Raw genomic sequence first — 19,957 nt, forward strand, 5'->3', positions numbered from 1 at the left:
AGATAACTTAAAGGGTTAGTTCACTCAAAAATGAAAATAATGTCATTTATTACTCACCCTCATGCCGTTCCACACCCGTAAGACCTTCGTTCACCTTCGGAACACAAATTAAGATATTTTTGTTGAAATCCAATTGCTCAGTGAGGCCTGCATAGCCAGCAATGACATTTCCTCTCTCAAGATCCATTAATGTACTAAAAACATATTTAAATCAGTTCATGTGAGTACAGTGGTTCAATATTAATATTATAAAGCGCCGAAAAAAAACCCCCGACTTATATAGTGATGGCTGATTTCAAAACACTGCTTCATGAAGCTTCAGAGCATTATGAATCTTTTGTGTCGAATCATGATTCGGGTCGCATGTCAAACGGCCAAACTGCTGAAATCACGTGACTTTGGAGCTCCGAACCGCTGATTCAACACAAAAGATTCATAACTCTCCGAAGCTTCCTGAAGCAGTGTTTTGAAATCGGCCATCACTATATAAGTAGTTATTTTGTTTTTTTGGCGCACCAAAAAAAATATTCCCGTCGCTTTATAATATTAATATTGAATCACTGTACTCACATGAACTGATTTAAATATGTTTTTAGTACATTAATGGATCTTGAGAGAGGAAATGTCATTGCTGGCTATGCAGGCCTCACGGAGCCATCGGATTTCATCAAAAATATCTTAATTTGTGTTCCGAAAATGAACGAAGGTCTTACAGGTGTGGAATGACATGAGGGTGAGTAATAAATGACATTTTTTCATTTTTGGGTGAACTAACCCTTTAAAATATCCTCTAGATACATACAATCACTGTTACTTACGTTTTTAAATTAAGCATTTAACCATAAGGCTTTATCTTCAGAGCAAAATACTTTGTTTGCTACAGTATATTACAAGCCAAGCCACAATGATTTCATAACTAAAATAAGACATTAAAATGTTTTTAATAACTTTATTCTCTTTTCAATAGATCTGTACAACCAAAGAATCAAACCTTGTAATGAGTCTGGCAAAAACTGACCTGTACATGTCTATGCAGGAATTCTTACACTCATTTAAATAATCAAATGATTAATTATCTAGCTAAGCAAACATTGCAAACCATTCCTACCAACAGAGAACAAATGAACAGATTTTGGAAGGTGGAAAAAAAAAAAAAAAAAAAATGTTCCCTTTTGCTTCCTACACTCGCTCCAAGTGTTTTACAAAAGTACAGTGAAACATCTTATATATATACACACGCCTGGACAAGTCTAAAGTAGCGTGATTTTTCATTACACAAGAGCGGGTAGGAACATGGATGCGTACACATTTGAACTGGTGGTAGGAAGCCATGTCAGTGAAGATATGAGAGTATGCATTGGTTAACTGGACTTGATCAATACATAAACCGTAAAACAAATACAGACCTAAAGACAGAACAATGAAACGCTTCGGATCTGAGGTCGGTGTGGTTCCTTATTCATTCACCTACTGTAGTGCAGATATACCTACAATGGGCCGCGCGCGTTCACACAGGTAAAGTACATCAATGAAAGAATGGGACTAATAACTCTCCTCGAACACAAAAAGGTAATAAATGAAAAGCTCATACCTGAGATGAACGTAAGAGAGTACATAAACAAGATCTTGTGAGGGGAAATATTGCAAAAAAAAAACCTCGCAGCATAGTGGAAAACCGTGTAATTCCCCACAGACGTCTAAAACTGCTTTCTTTCAGTCGACGTTACTTTCCGACGCTGTCAGTTTACACATACTTAGTGCTCCATACTAAAGTGAGCAAGGTGTATTGTTTCAAAATAGAAGTGTAAAAAAAAAAACTGTTTTTTTTTTTCTGGAGAAGCCAAATATATTAAGTAGCAGGGAGCTTTTAAACATTTCTGACACTGGAAAATTTAGCAAGAGCATTAGAGGCTAACCGCAATCGAAACTAATCAAACCAACCATAACCGAACAAAAAGCCTGGAAATTTCCTATGCAAGGACGCCCTTAGACATTCTGGAGTCCAACAACATTAGTTCAGCAATAATTCAGCAGCAGAAAAAGGGACGAGCCTTAGCCAAAAAGCAATTAAACAACTGAAAGAGCATGACCAATGACAAGTTACAAAAAAAAAGGAATATTAATCTTTGTGTCATTATACTTTAACAAATTATACAGTGATAAAGCAGACCTAATTACATCCCATGTAAAACCAACTTTAAAAAAAAAAAAAAAAAAAAAAAAAAAATAGCAATGGATAAGGCTTAAAGCTTTACTCCAAGACAGGTAGGTGTATCGACAGCTTCTCTAGGAGCCAATTGGGTGGGTTGTTGGGATTGGACACAGTTGTAACATGTTATTTACAGAATGCAAAGAGACATTAATGGCAATGCGTCTACTAGACGTGATGTTATTGCGAGACTGATCTTGAGTGAGACGAAAGCAAGCAGCCCATCACACTGATGATAATGCGACATGTGACTCAACGTGCTTTGGAGCAGAATTACATGCATACAAAAACACACAGACCCATTGAATGCAATTTATCCACCCAGAAGTGAAGTGCCCTGCTGTCCCCATCACGCAGTAGTGTTCTGGTTTTTGTAGTCATTCTTTTAGTGTCTCCACAGATAAGAATTAGGCGTACATGCCCTTTTGTCATCTACTGCAGCACCATTCAAGCTCTAGTGTCCCTCTAGGGCTGAAGACTTTAGTGTAGTCTTTCCTAAAAAGGCCCAAAGGTCAGGAGGCACGGACGTCTCCTGGATTAACGGACTCAGTGAAGTAAATGAAGTGATGCTTAGTGTCAGGCCTATTGATGTTGAAGGCAGTTGGATTCCTACAGATCCAGAGTGTGGTGAAGAGGGAGGTCACAAGATGAACTGAGTATTACCCTCTTAAGGCCACACTGTTGTACAGACAGACATCGAGATGAAGGACACGGAACTGTGGTCATGTATTCCTTGCCGGACTGTACAGAGACCCACCTGGCTGGAAAGTGAAACACTGGGACGAAGCTGTGATAACGTAAATGCAAACATGATGTCTCAAGTCTCAGGATTACATCAGCAGCAACAACATTGAGTCTTAACTGCACCATGGTTATCTTCACAGATGTACTTTTTTTTTTTTTTATTACTACAGATTTTTCATCCACGGCATGATGATCCAGTCTGTTTTGTTGTTGTTTTTTGTGCTGGAAGGAGTCTGATCGGACAGAAAACATGATTAACCTTTATTTAGTTACAATATTTAAATTTACAGGAGCACAGAGTCAAGAAAACTTCAGTCCTTGTTGGTTGTTCAGTCATTTTTTTTTCTTCCTTTCATACAGTTCATTGATTTCTTATGCAAGGGGATAGAAAAGAAAAATGAAAATTGGAAAAGGCAGGATGGAGGGGACAGCAAACCAAAAAAGAAATTCCCGGAGCCAGTGATGCGCACTTCAGGTAGGAGGTGGTGGAGGACACAGTGGGGTGAGGAGGACAGAACCTGCTGATATTCATGATGAGTGATGATAATTAAGGGGCAGGTGGGCCACGAGGTGAGTGAGGAGAGGAGAGCGAGGGAGCTCTGGAGGATCAGAAACTGTCCACCCAGGTGCCATAACCTCGCTCTGCCAAAGTGCGGTTGAGCAGGACCAGCTACAAAAAAAGGAACCAAGTATCATCATGTTATTCATGCGACTCATTATCGAAGACAAATGTGAAGCATGAAAGACAACCCTCAAAATGAGGGAACAGAACTGAGACTGACCACAGTTTCTCAATATTTCACATTTTCTTCTCTCAAAACTCAAGTTTTATCCATTAAAAGGGTTAGATTCTGCTCAACATCCTTTTGTGTTCCAAAAAATAAATGAAAACATACAGGTTTGAAATTTGAGGGTGTGTAAAAAATGTATTTATTTATTTTTTTTAATAATTTTACTTCCTTTCCCATTATTAAATAAGTAAAAAAAAATTTAAAATGATAATAATGATAATTTTACCTCCTCTCCCACCATGTTCCACATGTGTACTAAAGGAAGTCCTGTATTATTGTCGTAGTTGGTGACCTATATGAGAAAATTGCCCATTGAATGATCTGTTGGTTTAAACAGCATTAACATAAATGTCATCCATTAATGAAAGATTTAAAGACTCACTTGTGCCAGCATTGGAACCCCTCTTGTCATCTCTTCCAGCGCAGAATTGGCCTCTGCTGAGAACCGATCCTCTCCTAATGAAGATGTGAATAACAGTGAGATCCAGCTGGGACGAGGTGATGAAAAATTCAACTTATAAGATTTAAAAGAACAAGACAAACCTGGAAGTGGGGCAATGTTGTCCAATAACACTTCTGTTCCTTGGAACGGTAATGTCACGAAGTCCGACCTGAAAAAGAAAGTTAGGTGGGTCCACAGCAGAAGACTATGATTAAAAAAACAAAATACTGAAAAAAAAAAAATTAGAACATTATCTAAAGGTGTGAGGTTGATCATGATTAACTTATTTCAACCAATCATATCATGTATTGCCATCATAACTGCATAGAAATCAGTGCTTCCCACACAGTACTTCCGCCCAGGTATATTAACGGCCGCCCAAGTATATTTGGAGACACATTTCTGCTTTTATTATTTTTATCCTCGTATACTTTTGTATCTGCCCAAGATAATGAAACCATCCGCGATCGATTAACTAGCGGAAAATCTCCCCTCGCCCTACGCGTATCATACCTGCTCGTTACTTGTGCATCAGAACTGTTTACTCGCAATTCCCACGTGCGCTGCAGAGATGCGGTGGATATTTCACAAAGAGCGCTGCATGTTGCAAAGTCACAAGGTGGCGCTGTTGCGCATTCTACAAGCTCGCACAACAGCGCTTCAGACTGCTTCAAAGTGATTCTCAATCAATGAAAAGCACAGATTTATGCCAAGTGATTGCTGATTAACTCAAGTTGATGAATTATGACAATGTCAACTTTATGGCCTTTATATAATATGTTTTAGACGGTTATAAGAATCTGAAGGATCAGCCCGCAATTGTGTAGACATTTCAAAATAAGAGTCCCGGTTTATTTTGGGCTTGTTTATAATTAAAGGTCACAAATTTTTTTTCCTCCTTCTTCTGGGCATTATTGCCATTTTGGTTACACAAATTATATTTAATATGATTTCCATTAAATTCGTAGTAAATTATTGTAGTCTCCCCCACAGGAAGAGAAGACATTATTTGACACGTATTTTATTCATTATATAAATTTTACTAGTAAAATCTGCGTCCCATTCACTTCAATAAATAAAAACTCTGTTTTAAAAAAAAAAAAAAAAAAAAAAAAAAAAAAAACACACACACACACACACACTATTTATTTGTCACATGTAGTAGACCATTTTTGTGCCGTGGGTAATAGGAGGATTTTTCACCCGGCTACCACCGCAAGTATATTATTTATTTCAAACATGTAGGAAGCAGTGGAAATAATGCAAATTACCTGTATTTCTGTGTAACATTTTGTGTTATGGACAATGCATGATAGGGTTGTTTACTTAAATATTTAGCTGCAAAGTTAACGTGTTAACACATGTGGTGATTAATTCAAAATCTTTAACACGTAAAAATAATTTAACGCAAATAAATTACGAATTGCGTCACTAACAATTTAAGTCATGTAGTTGGATGATATTTAAAGTTGGGAGTTTATCACGCTAAACATCTACAATGGTGAAAGTACCTGTAACCATAGATATGTATACGTAGATACCACATTTGACCGCTCCAGACACGTTGGCACACCCGCCATCTTGGAATGGTCAACGTGTTATCACTCATAGTAAGAATCAATGATGCCACAACATTGTGCAGCTTCTGGTTGTAAAAATTTTCATTTAAAGTTTTAAATTCCCAAAGAAATGGGATAAAATTTTACAGGTGAGAATGTGTTGGTTTGTGCTTTTTATATGTACAAACTCAATATTACAGGGGTATAAACTATGGTAACTTTTTAGCGCAGTGTTAGCTGACGCCTTCGTCTTGTATCGTGTGTTAGTTTAGCAAAATCATCTGCTGAAGTCTACTGCAGATTTAAATATTCATACATGCTCCTAACTATGGTTGCAGACGCACAGTCTACTTGCTCTTGAGTTTTGACGGACTGGCTTTGACTGTTCCAATATGGCAGATGGCAGACATTTCTATTTAACCCAATTTCACTTCCCTGTTTGTGATCAGCTCATTTTAAGCCACTAAACTCCAGAAAAGTTTAGTCCAATGATCCAGTAAGCAAATTCATTCAAACAATCAGTCCAAAACAGCGCTAATGTAAAGAAAACCAGGCAGATTACATCAGAGATGGCTGAGAGAATAGAGACTTGCGTTTTCAGTAAACTATTCATTCCAGTGTGCATTTCGCTTTAAAACAAGCTGTCATGTTCTGTGATTCTATGTATTTCAGCTGGATAAAGCAAACCAGTGTCTTGCTAGTAAAGTTGATGGATCAGGGACTGCAATCAAGGTAAAGACAACTGCAGAGTCATACAGTAAGCACACTTTAGTCCGTTAAATTGATGCCCAAACAAACTATGTGCATTCCTGATGCACTGATCGCACATTGTAGGCTATTTATGCACAAACACATTTCACTATATAGCAAATTACAAAATGAACGTGTTAAACAAGAAAAAGTGGTGTATGCTTAATTTCATAAGGATGCGATTAAAAATAAAAATTGTAATCTATTGACAGCCCTAATTAAGAACTTTCCAGTAAAGTGTGCAAAATTTTGGGGGGGGTCAATAAACCTGATCTGTCGAAGGGTGTCAATCTTGACTCTGTCGTAGCCTCCATAATCAACATATCGGATTTCCACTTCGGTTGAATCTTTGTAGAAGGAGATGACCTGCGCTCGCCACCAGGCTCCATCGACAGCTGGGGCCGCACAAATCACTCCAACTGGAAAAGGGATGAAAGAAAATGAGTAATTCTCTGCAGAATGAGGAATGTGTAAAGAGAAAAAGGGGAGCATCTTGCCTTCAACAGGTGATGGTAACGGGGGAGTGCCAGGCTGTGAATAGCACAGGTACATCTGCTGGTCCAGACTGCGCAGGGCGTGGTACGTAGGGTGAGTGTGCTGCTGGACAAACAGGTGACCGGCTGATACAATGTTCACCACGATCACCTCCACCGTCACCCCATTGGGCAACAGAAGCTGTACCAGAAAGATCAAATGACACACTATGTTATGTCAAAATCCAAGAATAATCTAAATGTCTTTTTGTTGTTTGGTTGAAGTTCGATTTTATTTAAGAAACAGGACCAGAATAAATACGTAAAACCTTAATGAATCCAGTCTTACAGAAACTGTCCTATTGAATTTAATATGATCATTTATGCAACAACAACCAAAAAAATCTTATGTGCAATTAACACAGAAAGTGTTAGCAGAGTAATGCATAAGAGTCAGAAAGCTGCCTTAAAAGGTAGCTGCAGAAGAGGGATAGTATGCAGGAGAGGGAAAAGGAGCCAATCTTACCCAGGAAGTCATGGGCAGAGAGGGTAACGTTAGTGGTGGGGGCGGTGGGGCATACAAGTTGGTCAGGTCCAAGTCTTTAAACTTCTTCCCAATCAAAGCTAGCGCCTTATCTACCTGCTGCTGGGTTCCTAAAAACCAACCAGAACAAAAACAAAGAGGCTATGGCTTTCAAAGAGGCTATGGCTGAACTGGAAAAGTTTGGCACTTCAGAGAGACTGACTTACCCTCTATATGACAGATCTGAAACTCTTGAGTGTAAGGCAGGGTTGAAATGTAGATCTTAGCACCAGAGCTCTGCTTCAGGAAGCTCACGTATCGCCCTTGTTTGCCGATTAGCCGTCCCACTAGATGCTACAAAACCAGAGGAGAACCACAGATATAGACAAGTTTTAATGAGTGCATGCCATGCATCCATATGTCATTGGCCATTGTGTTTACAAATGTTGCTCTGTGCTTTGACATTTAGGCTGTTTTTACAATTAGCATTAACATGTGATCACCGTTGATCTGATCAAGCAGACCAGACCATTAGCTAATCAGGACACGGCACATTTACATTAGTTCACATTAAAAGGATAGTTCACCCAAAAATGTAAATTATTCCATGATTTACTCAACCTCAAGCCATCCTAGGTGTATATGACTATCTTCTTTCAGACGAACACAATCAGAGATATATTTAAAAATATCCTTAGTCCTCCAAAGTTTATAATGGCAGTGAATTGGGGTGAATTGTTTTGAAGTAAAAAAAAAAAAAAATATTAATAAAAAAAAAAACAAAAAGCAATCCAAACGACTCCAATGGGTTAATAAAGGCCTTCTGAAGCGAAGCGTTTTTGTAAGAAAACAATATCCATATTTAAAACTTTATAAATTAAAATAACTAGCTTCTGGTGGACGATCTTGCACTGAGATCCGATCACAATCGTCCTCGACTATCTCTGGACCGAGACACACTGATCGTATAACATTCCAATCAGAAGTGCATTTACACTTGTCTTTTCAATGTGTATGTGGACAACATCCAGATACAGGTCGCATGTTAATGCCAAGTGTAAACGCAGCCTTAGATAAAGGGTTGATGAGTTTTTCTTAATTCTAAAATGGTTTTAGAAAAACTTTTGATTGATAGAAGTAGAATAACGTGAATCAGAATTAGGGTTTAATGGAAACGCACCTTTGGCACCTCAATCTCCCACACAATAAGCTCTGAGCTCTGTGACTGACAGGTCTGGCTGCCACTCAGCTGGCCGTCTCCCGCCCCCAAGGTGGAACAGCTGTCCACTGAATCCATGCTATTCACATCTGAACCTGTTGGGAAAGAAACACAAATGTCAGCTGTGTCAAAGTATAATGTTCTGTAGAATAATTTCATTTATTTCAGCAAATTTGAACAATTGACTTAGTTGATTAAATACATAGTCAATTTACTATTTTCAAAAAAAACATTTGCAACACCTTAAGATTCACATTGGTTAAAATGAATAAAGGTGTGTATATAAATTATTATTATTAAAGTTCTGCCAACTGAATAAACCAATCAATATTACCTGCAGCTAATCCTGAGATGACCCGCATCTCACTGAAATATTATATATAGTATTATGCATATAGAGAGACACATAAAAAGGTAAAATGTAGAAAATAAAATCAAATAAATATATTTAAATAATGTATAACATGAAAAAGGTCTGCCATCTTAAAGAAATCAATAATCACCTGCAACTAATCCCAAGATGATCTGGATATAGTAAAAACTATTGTTAGCATAGTTAGGAAAAAATGGCATCCATTCCACACATTCTCCCAACAACATTACTGCAACCCAAATCAATGACTTTCAGGGGTCTAAACAGACCACTCTTTAACAGACTGAACGCGAATGCCTGCTTAGCCAGGTCATCGCTGTTTGCTAAGTAACCATGGGGTAACAATAACAAACACAACTAATACAGATGACAAGGACCATTGACAAACAAAACAACCAGCCTCTTCCCTCAGGACGAAAAGCACTGCTGCCATTGTTCTTGATTTATACCATTAATGCAGTAAGCTTATGACACTTTTTCTACTACTTGACAGCAACAACAATTGCCCATTTACTCAGATTTAACTAACGGGAAAGAAGCATCAAGGGTCTGTTACATTTTCTGGTTTCATTCAAGAGAGGATGGGCTGAGACACTAGGTGCTGCCAGTCTCCACATCTTTCTCAGGGCACAATATGGCAGGAGAAGGATCAGAGAGCAGCAGCTGGTGTGGCAACACCTCACAAGGGTTCAGGCAAATCACTCACACCCCCCAGACAGGTGCTTCTTGTCATCAAATCAACAGAAAAATACTCACTCTGCCTTACATACATACATTGAAAATGGCCAGTGTGTCAGTAGTGCCACTTTCTGGTAAAAACATCTGTTGAATAGCCTAACTAATAACAGACCAACTACTGGCCATTTCTAGCACCTGCTCTGAAGTTTAAAAAGCAAGACACCACTGATATCCATGTAAGGAATTTGCTGTAGTAGGGAGCGGTAAAAACAGCTGTGCACATGCGGTTGTGCTCATGTAACATACGCTGTTTGGGAATTTGAGCATCTGAGGTTTCCAGAGAGTCTATTCACAGTTTGAGAGGTATCCTTGACTCAGGCTTTTTTGCACTACTACATCTGGCCAAATGTCAAGAAGAGGATTGACACTGTTTGGATTTAAACACAAAAACAAAGCCAATTGAAAACAGTATGCATGACAGTAAATGGTGCCAATCCTTTGAGCCTTCATTTTGAAGGAAAACCTTTGTGAAAAGTTAGATTTGCACAAGTGAAAATGTTTGACACTATGCAACATGGGTCTACATGGGGGAAAAAGCAAACCTAGACTGCTCTGCATTATGGCTCGTTTCCACAGAGCGGTGCGGTATGGTTCAGTTCAGTACAGTACGATCCAGGATGGTAAACCCTTATCTGGCTTGCGTTTCCACCACCAAAAGTACCCTTACTTGATAGGCGTGGCTTATGCCGGAAAGTAGCGATCAACGTCATTCTCGCGTGAAGAAGAAAGTGACAGTAAACAATGGAGGACATACAGCAGCTTTGTTTGAGCAAAGACCGAACTGAAAAACAGACGAAAAATATATGGTATTGTTGCAACGGTATTTTGTCATTCTCCTTGTAGCATGTGCAAATGACGGTTCTCTGTCAACGAATCAAATTTCTGCAGTGAGTGTAGCTCCACCCTTTTGCTACCAGTACTATTGGTACTATTGTGCTAGGTAGTAGGGGTGTAACGGTACGTGTATTCATACCGAACAGTTCACGGGGCAAATTCCAAGTGGAAGTGATCATCCCTATGTGAGAAGGGCACGCCCGTGCCGTATGTACCCGTTTGGAATGCACTTGGCAAAGGGAGCAGCGTAATTTCCTCATCTTCAGCTGGGATGTTCACGTGACAACGCAGCGCCGGCATAAATAAATATACAATTTATATTTTTAAAAGTTTAACTTTTTAAAATATGCAATGTAATATATAAAAACTTTTTAAAATATTAAATTTACATTTTTTTATTTGCATCAGTAAGGATTAAAAAAAAAAAAAGAAAGAAAGAAAAAAGGATTATGCCATTAAAACAGACACATCTGCTGATGGACACTGTGCTGAGTTGTCACGGGAACATCCCAGCTGAAGGAGGAGGAAATTACGCCGCTCCCTTTGCCGAGTGCATTCCAAACGGCTACATACGGCACGGTTGCCCCATGAACCGTTCAGTACGAATACGCGTACCATTACACCCCTACTAGGTACCCCAAAAGAAGGGTTCGAAAAAATTGGTACGGTTCGGAATTAGGGTACCATTCACAACTTCTGACAATTGAAACGGCAAAAATTGCGTACCGTACTGTACTGAACCGTACCGCTCTGTGGAAACGAGCCATTAATGAACAATAAGCGTACCACATCCCACACTATTAAGCAAAGCGCAATCAAACAATCTCCCAAGATGGAGTTCATGTGATGTGTGCAATACTTAGAGATGCTTTGAGACTGCTGAAATGAATGGAATTCTTTGTGAATGTGAATTCAATTTATTTTAAAATTAAGGGACTTAAAATAAAAATTCTGTCATCTTTTATTCTCCCACATATTTTCAACCTGTTTTTTTTCCTCCTGTGAAAAACAAATTACATGATATTGTAAAGAATGTTTCAACTGTTTTATCCATGTAATTATAAAGTCAATGGGATCAAAAACAACATTGACTTTAAATGTACAGACCAAAAAAAAAAAAGACATTTTTTAAATATCTTGTGTTCCACAAAAGAAAGGAATGTTGATTGACCAAATGTTGCTCATTTAAAGTGGTCATAAACTGCATTTTTATTATTTTATGTTTCCTGGAGTGCACTTATGTTAGTATGATTTTCACATCAAAAATTGTCAGAATTTAATAATAAAAGGCATTTTTCCTGCCCTGATTTTAGCCCTCTGATTTGAACGCTCTGTTTTAAGGGGCATGTCTGTATTTCATGTGGAATTCTCTCAAAAACACACTTTTTTACTATTACATTTCTCAATGTTTATGAAAAGCGTTGACTATAGTATTATATTTAGATCATGGCATGAAAGGTTGCAGTGATGAGCAGCATGTAGCTGATCACAGACATGTTGAGTGCATGAATGCAGTGATCTCATCATTGTAAGGCAATTTCTGCACGATAATATGCTTTTTGCTTTTATCATAACTAACAGTGCAAACACAATGTAAATAAGAGATTCATTGAATCTAACAGGAGTTTTGTCGAGTGTCCAGGATTTGATTGACAGTTCCTGCGATTGTAAAGGGAGCCTTATTTGATCTCTTTCTATATATAATTTTATCATCAAAGTTTAAATGACAGATTATTTTTCAACCTACTAAAAGAAACAATGTGAAGTTGACTGTTTAGTCACTGGTTTGATTTACTGACAATAAGCAATTTTGAGACAAAAACAACTGACTGTAGGCCTACATTAAATCATTAGATATCAGAAATCACTGGTGATTTTGGTTAGACACATACAGGTTAATCCGCACATATCAAATGATCTGTAACAAAGCAATAGTGACACAGTAAATACTTTTTTACTCTCATAAGCATGTTGCACTGTTCCTGTCGGATCCAAAATAGAAGGCAGAGAATCGTTTTTTTATTTATTTTTTATTTTTTTTATGTCAGGCTCTCTGCAAATCCAATGCAGCTACTGTGTATGGCACTGCACAATATTTTGCACTCTTCAAAGGCATGTTTATTGTTTAGATGATCGAACCAGTGTTAACGTTACGTCTGTTATTTACCTACTACTACTTGTCGTGCTTGAATCAGTGGGCGGGGCTACTGAACTTTAGGGTTTGTGATGTCACCAACCCGGGAAGAAGCTTGTTGTAGTCCCTACCAGCCGTTTGTTGTCCTTGTTGTAAGCGATTTCTATAAAAGAAAATATCTCCCTTTACATTGAACTTTGAGTAGTCAAGGACCCCATTAAATAATTGTGTTTATGCAAACTTGAGCAGTGTTTGAAAGTTATATTTTTATAGTTTATGTTGTATTATCCAACACACCAACAATTGATTCAAGAGTAAATCACTATATTTTTTGGCTCCCACAGAGGAAAGTAAGTGAAAAAGTTTTGGAATATCTTGAGGCTGAGTAAATGACAGAATTTTCATTCCTTTAAGCCCTAGTGTTAAATTCTTAAGAACTTAAACTCACCTCCTGACTGGTCAGCGTCAACCTCGCTAGTGGTGCCATTCCTAAGGCCTGTTCCATTCAACCGTGCTGCTTCGCAAACTGTAGCAACATTTTCTGCAGTAAGCGGGGACTCCTGAGGAGCAATTATAGCAAGACTCTCCTGCAGTCCATCTCCATGACCCTCTGAGGCCCTACAAGTCCCTGAAATTTGAATGAGGTCCTCCTTGCTTTCAAACACTGTCGAGGACAATCCCGTGCTATGGAGGTCCTCACTGCTGACGCCATCCTCGGATTGGCACGTGCTACATCCTGAGTCCTCAACCAGAGCTTCCTCTGCCTGCAGCTTGGCCAGAACTGGCGTTGACTCCAACTGTCCCCCAGACGGCACAGTCAACAAGGCTTTTTCCTTCTCATTCTCTGGCATCTTCCAGAGCAAAGGTGCCAGACAACCATTGACAATCTCTTCTGCTATCTGCGCCGCCTGAGACTCTTCACTTTCTGTACTTTCAGGAGGTACAGACTCTACTTCCTTACCATTTACAGCCGGCGTGCTGCTGTTGGCCTCTTCAGGGCCCTTGCTGTACCGGGACTCACAGCTGCTGACCGCCATGACCTCCTGGGTGGCTGCCGAGATGACCTCAGTGATCAGCCCAGCCGCGAGACGCTGGAGCTCCTGCATGTCTGGACTGGTCTCAGCTGGTAGGCCCAGGTCTCCGTTTTCTTGGTGCTGGGCCTCCGTGGAGCTTTCTGAGAGGGGTGTACTGGTGGAGTTGGGGAACGAGGTCAAAGTCAGAGGTGTTTTTAGGCTGCAGGTCTCCAGCAAGACAGTCTCACCTTCCACTGAGGATGCAGCAGAGGCCAGCTCAACTTTTGAAATGTCAGCTGGCAGATTCTGAGCACAAGTTACTACCGAGATTTCAGTGGCCACCTCTCCCTCAGGTTCAGGTCGCTCTGCTTTAGCTAGCTCTGCAGGACGTTGCCTAATTAGTGGTTGGTTATCGACCTGCTTCTTGATTGAACCAGTACTTGCTAGATCCGGCGGTAACTGGCTTGAGGGTTTGCTGTCAGTGGCGGCTTCTGGTCCTTTATGATGAGGGCTCTCCTCCACTGTTTTTGTTGGGGTTGAAGATGACACAGGAGTCGACTGCCTGGCGGTCTCTGGGTGGGTTTGTGGGGGCACTGATTTTGCACCGCTCTGAGGAGCATTTAGCTGTCCACTTGCCAAGACAACTGGAGGGGCGCCAAGAGCCTCTCCCGCAGTGGCTTTTAGCACCGGCGTGTGAATCTCCGCTACTACTTCCTGCTCAACAGGCTTGTGCTCTTTGGCCTTGACTCTGTCTCGGCTGGTTCTACGGTGTGTGCTGCTGGCTGCAGGGCAGCTCTTGTCAACCATCCCATTGCTGCCCTCTCCAGAGGAGGTCCGCAAGCCCATAACTGACCCCTCCTCACTGTCGTGGCTGGTGATTCGCTCTTTCTTGCGGGAGATGTACCACCACCAGCCTATGAGCGCCAGCACTCCAGGAAGCGTATACGGAACAAAGGACCGGAACCTCAGTGGCATCTCCTCTAGACCCTAGCAGCTACACCTGCAGATCAAGAAAAGAAACAAAAGTTAGTCAAAACGTGTCAAAGCAAGATGTAACACAGCAAATTACAGTGCTGTGACGTTGCACTATAACGGACAGACCATAAACTTGACATACTCATTAAGCAGAACCATTCTATCCTAAAACTAAAGTTAAAATGTATATAAAACAATTTTAAAAAGACATGTATATTACATTTATATAATGCATCACTTTAACAAAAGTACAGTTTATCAATAACCACAATTCAAAATTTAGTATCGAACCACTACTGATGTTGAATCTGACCTATTGGTAATCCTGTTACCCATTATAGTATAAATAATTCTCTTTAATTTAAATGTTTAATGAAAAAAAAAAAAAAAAATACAAATGGGGGTTTAAACTATATTTAGATATGCAAGCAAAAGTGCAAACCTTCTAATAAAGATAACACAACCAATATTTTTAATATTAGCACAGTCAAAGCTAGTTCTTAAGGATCACAACAAAGTTATTTTGTAATAACCAAAAGACTAACGACACAGCTACTTAAATATTTAAATGAATAAATGGACATGAAATATTGATGAGTTGAAATATTTTATTTTGCAAGAAGAGACCAGTGATATGGGACATTAAGCTAGCAAAGCATTTCTAGCAGGAAACCAGATGCAAACATTTGACAGACCAATCAGAAAGCATTCAAGACAGATGTGTAATAAAAAGTTTTATTTCTGGTTTAACATGTGTTGCCTTTGGGAACAAGTGAAAGAGTGGGTGACTCATCCTCATCTTGGGAAATTACACCCTGGTCACTCAGTACTAGCTCATGGTTATGCAAGATGCATGGGCATTAAATCTTGCCTTGAATTATACACATATGGATAATTATATAGAATGAAATTAAAAACTGTATCCTTCCAAGACAATAGATGAGATACAATCATAATCTAAGTAATCAATCGACATGAAACTTTAACAAAACAAAAAAAGCATATCTTAACTTTACTAACATTGCATTCCATCTAGCATTGTTTGCAGAACTTTTGGTCAGGCAGCTTTACAGTGAGAGAGGGGAAACTTCTGGGCAGCCATGCTGAAACTTCAGGGACAATATCACATGGCTGACATTCAACCTCAGAGGCTGCTGGGAGCTACGTGCCATGTCTACCTCACTGCTTGAATGGGAGGGGCATCCTTTCAGTTAAAAAAGGACATTCGTGCATGCCTTTCCATCATGGGAGCAGCATATCCCAGTCTCCAGAAGAGGAGGAACACGTATACAAACCCCTCCCATTCACTCCTGTACATAGTAACCAAAGATAAAGGGGTTTCCGTTTCTCTTCGGCTTTCAGATAGGGTTTCAAAAACAGCCTCCCAACTGCCTCCCTGACTGTCAATGAATAATGACTACAGCACGTAACATATGAACAAATACACTGAAATCAAAGTGGGTTCTAAATATGCTAAAGTTTTGAAAAACAGTAAGTACAAAGCCATGTTTTGAACATGGGGAAAAGATGCAATGCTCTTTTTCCTATAAAGGAATTAAATATAGGATTTAAAGAAATTTAAGGGGGGAAAAAAAAATAAAGTGTAAAATAAATAGAATTTATTGTAATCAATTTGAACTATTTGCAATTTGGCCATTTCTCATTATTAGGAGGACTTGATGACTACAGCCCTGTTTAAGAACCATGGTAATAGCATCCGAAATCATTTTTTATATGAAATCATTTTTTATATACTATATCAGCGGGAACAATGTCAAGCATGCCGCAATATCATCAAAGTTGTAGCAGTCCCTGTGAAATATCATTACCCACGAAATATCATTTGGAGCCTTTGTACAGCACTGCAAGAAAATAAATTGTTTATAAATCACAACAAACCTTGCAAGAAAAAAAAAAAAAAAAAAGTTTATCATAAACCAAAATTTGGTCAAAAACTACATAGCACCCTACTGAGTGATGGCATTAAAGGGACAGTTCACCCAAAAATTTAAATTCTGTCATCATTTACTCAACCTCAAGCTGTTCCAAACCCGTATGAATATCTTTGTTCTGCTGAACACAAAGGAAGATATATTCGGAAGTATAGATCTCGCTCCCCATTGACTACCATAGTACTTTTTACTACTTAGGTAGTCAACGGGAGGTCTGTTTGGTTATGGACATCCTTGCAAATATCTTCCTTTGTGTTCAGCAGAACAAAGATATTCATACGGGTCTGGAACAACTTGTTGGTGAGTAAATGATGACAGAATTTTCATTTTTGGGTGAACTATCCCTTTGAGTTAAATTTATAATGCTGACACCCATTGTGTTGTATTGTCCAACCCATTTCATACACCATGTTCAATTCTTACATTTATTTAATATTGGTGTAAAAGAGTTTTTGTTTAAAAAAAAAAAAAAAAAAAAAGTAGTCAGACTACATTCAGACATAACCCATATTTTGATGACACCATTGCAAAATCTGCTAACCGCTTAGAAAATGAAAACAAATTTAGCATTTAACTTGACCTTCTGAAATGAAAAAACATCCAATTAAATAAAGAAAAGTACAAAAGAATTTGTACCCCAAGTGCCACAAACAGCTTCCAATTCACTAAAAATTTCTATATTTCAGACATTATTAGTAACATCCACGACCCACTCTCCACAGCCATTACAATTCTCTGCTGAATGAAGCTGTAATAGTAATAGCTATGGAGGGCTGGTCATACAATCAAAGCTATTTAGTCATAATATTAATACTATACTGTCTGTTAGCACTATCAGTCTCGAGAGCACGTTTCAAGAAGCCACGTTAAACTAATAGTCACGTGCTGTAGTTTCAACACAGTAAAGGACCGAAACTGATTCAGGAAGACTGTGTTCACCTTCAGCATGAGGTTAAATAAACGCTCGCCGAGTTAACGCTCGCTGTCATATCATGGCCCGAGCGAGCGCGTGCGCGAGCGAGCGGACCATAGAAAGAGAACCGAGCGCGTGCTGCACGGTGGCTGTTCGACCTTGGGGAGGTGTAGAGATACCGGAGAGGGCACCGTAGCTAGTCACTCGCGCAACACGTTACATACGAACCCATTGATCGCAAGTAAGCGGCTTACTAGTGCTGCTGCATTCAGAATACAAAAAGCGAACCTCTGAACCCTCCAGCACGCGCGGTGATCGTTACGCGCACCGGCTGCTGGAGGAGAGGAGAGCCACAAAAGTGACGTGCGCGTTTTTACCGCACCGGCAATGCAGCGAAAGTCAATAATATAACACGATATAATTGTGCATAAGAGTGCATGTCTTGGCTGAGAGAAATATACACATTGCGCCAGATGTCTGCGAGGTTGTAATGCATGCTGCGTGCGTTAGCAGTCAAGCTAACTGTTCACTGCTGCTATAAGGACTAAAGGGCGAAATTAGTCAAATATAAGCAGGATCTTTCAGTTTATGACAGCAATGAAACATACACATAACCGAGGTCATTAAATAAAGGAGAACGCGCGTAACCAGTTAGCGAGGTGATATTGACCTACAGTGCGCGCGGTAGGCCGCTGAATGAATTACAACCCAATGCAGTTATTCAATCTAAAGTACTGACCGCTTCAAGTATCTCGACTTTAAAACGATTTCACCAGGGTAACCCTCCACCAAGTCCTCGTTCAGAGAGGCCCTGAATTATCCATGAGTTCACAGAAACCGCTCGTCCATGTGCCTCGGTACATAATTCAGCTGAATGAAGGTGTGAGTTGACTTTAAGGCGCAAGACAAGAGAACAAAGCAGGAAAGCGTGTTTTCCCTGTCATTCTGCAGAATGACCACACAAATTACAATAGCCCCAAGTAACATTATGAACTGGACCTCAAAAATATCCAACTTACAACTCCCTATTGGGAATATCATTGTTTCTAGCGGGTAGGAACCGCAACAAATCATCTACCAGCTTGTCAACCTAGCCTAAAATGGTCAGGATAGTTTGTGGAACATCTAACCTGGTCGACTTTCTAACTTAAAAAACAGGTAACTTGCTCCAAAACGTGCTAACTCCACTGGTCATGCTAGCTGAAGGTGGTCAAGCTGATTTGCGCGTTAAGGTACCTGGTTTACTAGCTAATAAGGACGTCTAATAATTGCTTAATTAATTGACGTGCAGGACTACCATCCATTAGGAATGAACTCGGATCTGGCGACTGTTAGCCGCTGTAGCTAAAGCGTTTTCGGGATAGCGGATAGCACTGGCGCAATGTCAAACACACACTGTCGAACCAATGAAGGTGGAAACCGTTTGTCAAGATTAGATGGTTGAATTTAGGATGGTTAATATCAGACTTTGTATGTTAATCATAGCACAACACCAGACAGCAGGACTAATGAGGAGAGGCGGCTAAAATGGGCTCCCTCTTTGCGGTATAAGCTTCACCTATCAGCACAAATGAAGTAAAACCCGAACACGCGTTTTATACTCACTGTGTTTATGCGTCCCTCGCACCGCCACCGTATAATATTAATGTTACGTATTCAAGGCCCAGCACAATTTCAACGTGTCCCCCCGCTTCGTGTGTGTATGTGTGTGCCTCTTGTCTCTCCTCCCCACGTGTTGACCGTCCGAACGCACACTCTAAAAACAGAGACGCATCAGCTGATCAAATCTCGCGATACGTCCCCGCTCACTGTAAATGTATGGAAATGTCGCGAGATTATAGTGGTCTCGGACTTCGCGAGGCTGTTGGGGACGTCGTTTAGTTATCATAATTTAGGGAATTATAACGTGAAAGACGGATTTTAAAATAGATTTAAGTAACAGGTAACTCAAAATATGTTTCCAGTTAAAGTTAAACAAGCAAAAAGAGCAGCACTTATTTGATGTTAGCTATATCACACAGTTAGCTGCTAAACTTTGAACTTTGCCCCTGTATATGATAACGTCTGGTACAATTCAGTATATTGGAGGTTTGGCATATTTTTAAAGATATGTTATCCGCCAAACAGTGTGCTATATTTCATCTAAAACTATTTTAAAAAGCTTACTGTATAATTATTATACAAGCAATTTGTATGACCCCATATCGAGAGACTATGGGATACCTGGGAAAAAGCAAACACGTGATTAAAACGTGACAAACTTAAATGAAATTCTGAACTTGCAAAATATCTATATATTAAAAATATATAATATA

The 19,957-nt window shown here is 39.5% G+C and overlaps 1 protein-coding gene across 2 annotated transcripts; it reads right to left on the reverse strand.

The window, feature by feature from the left end:
- Nucleotides 1–935: 935 nt before the first annotated feature.
- Nucleotides 936–19,409, reverse strand: akap1b (A kinase (PRKA) anchor protein 1b). Of its 2 annotated transcripts, none has more exons than XM_048159937.1 (11): nt 19,248–19,409; nt 13,238–14,802; nt 8,672–8,805; nt 7,719–7,845; nt 7,495–7,622; nt 6,993–7,170; nt 6,764–6,914; nt 4,288–4,355; nt 4,127–4,200; nt 3,971–4,036; nt 936–3,623 (listed from the first exon to the last, which is right to left on the reverse strand). In XM_048159937.1, exons 2-11 carry the CDS (start codon nt 14,775–14,777, stop codon nt 3,561–3,563), a joined length of 2,529 nt encoding a protein of 842 aa, XP_048015894.1. In that variant the 5' UTR covers nt 14,778–14,802; nt 19,248–19,409; the 3' UTR covers nt 936–3,560. The 2 variants fall into 2 exon arrangements, with proteins under 2 accessions (XP_048015894.1, XP_048015895.1); XM_048159938.1 differs by lacking the exon at nt 19,248–19,409 and adding an exon at nt 18,382–19,162.
- Nucleotides 19,410–19,957: the final 548 nt, after the last annotated feature.

The sequence above is a fragment of the Megalobrama amblycephala genome, linkage group LG16, assembly GCF_018812025.1.
Source record: "Megalobrama amblycephala isolate DHTTF-2021 linkage group LG16, ASM1881202v1, whole genome shotgun sequence".
Taxonomy (NCBI): domain Eukaryota; kingdom Metazoa; phylum Chordata; class Actinopteri; order Cypriniformes; family Xenocyprididae; genus Megalobrama; species Megalobrama amblycephala.

What these genes read in the sequence shown, in the direction of transcription:
- akap1b (XM_048159937.1), bottom strand. Translation starts at nt 14,777, where the DNA reads ATGCCACTGAGGTTCCGGTCCTTTGTTCCGTATACGCTTCCTGGAGTG. An exon ending in GTTACCATCACCTGTTGAAG is followed by an intron (nt 6,915 to 6,992) that starts GCAAGATGCTCC and finishes TCCCTTTTCCAG; the next exon opens with TTGGAGTGATTTGTGCGGCC. An exon ending in GGGTTCCAATGCTGGCACAA is followed by an intron (nt 4,037 to 4,126) that starts GTGAGTCTTTAA and finishes TTTCTCATATAG; the next exon opens with GTCACCAACTACGACAATAA.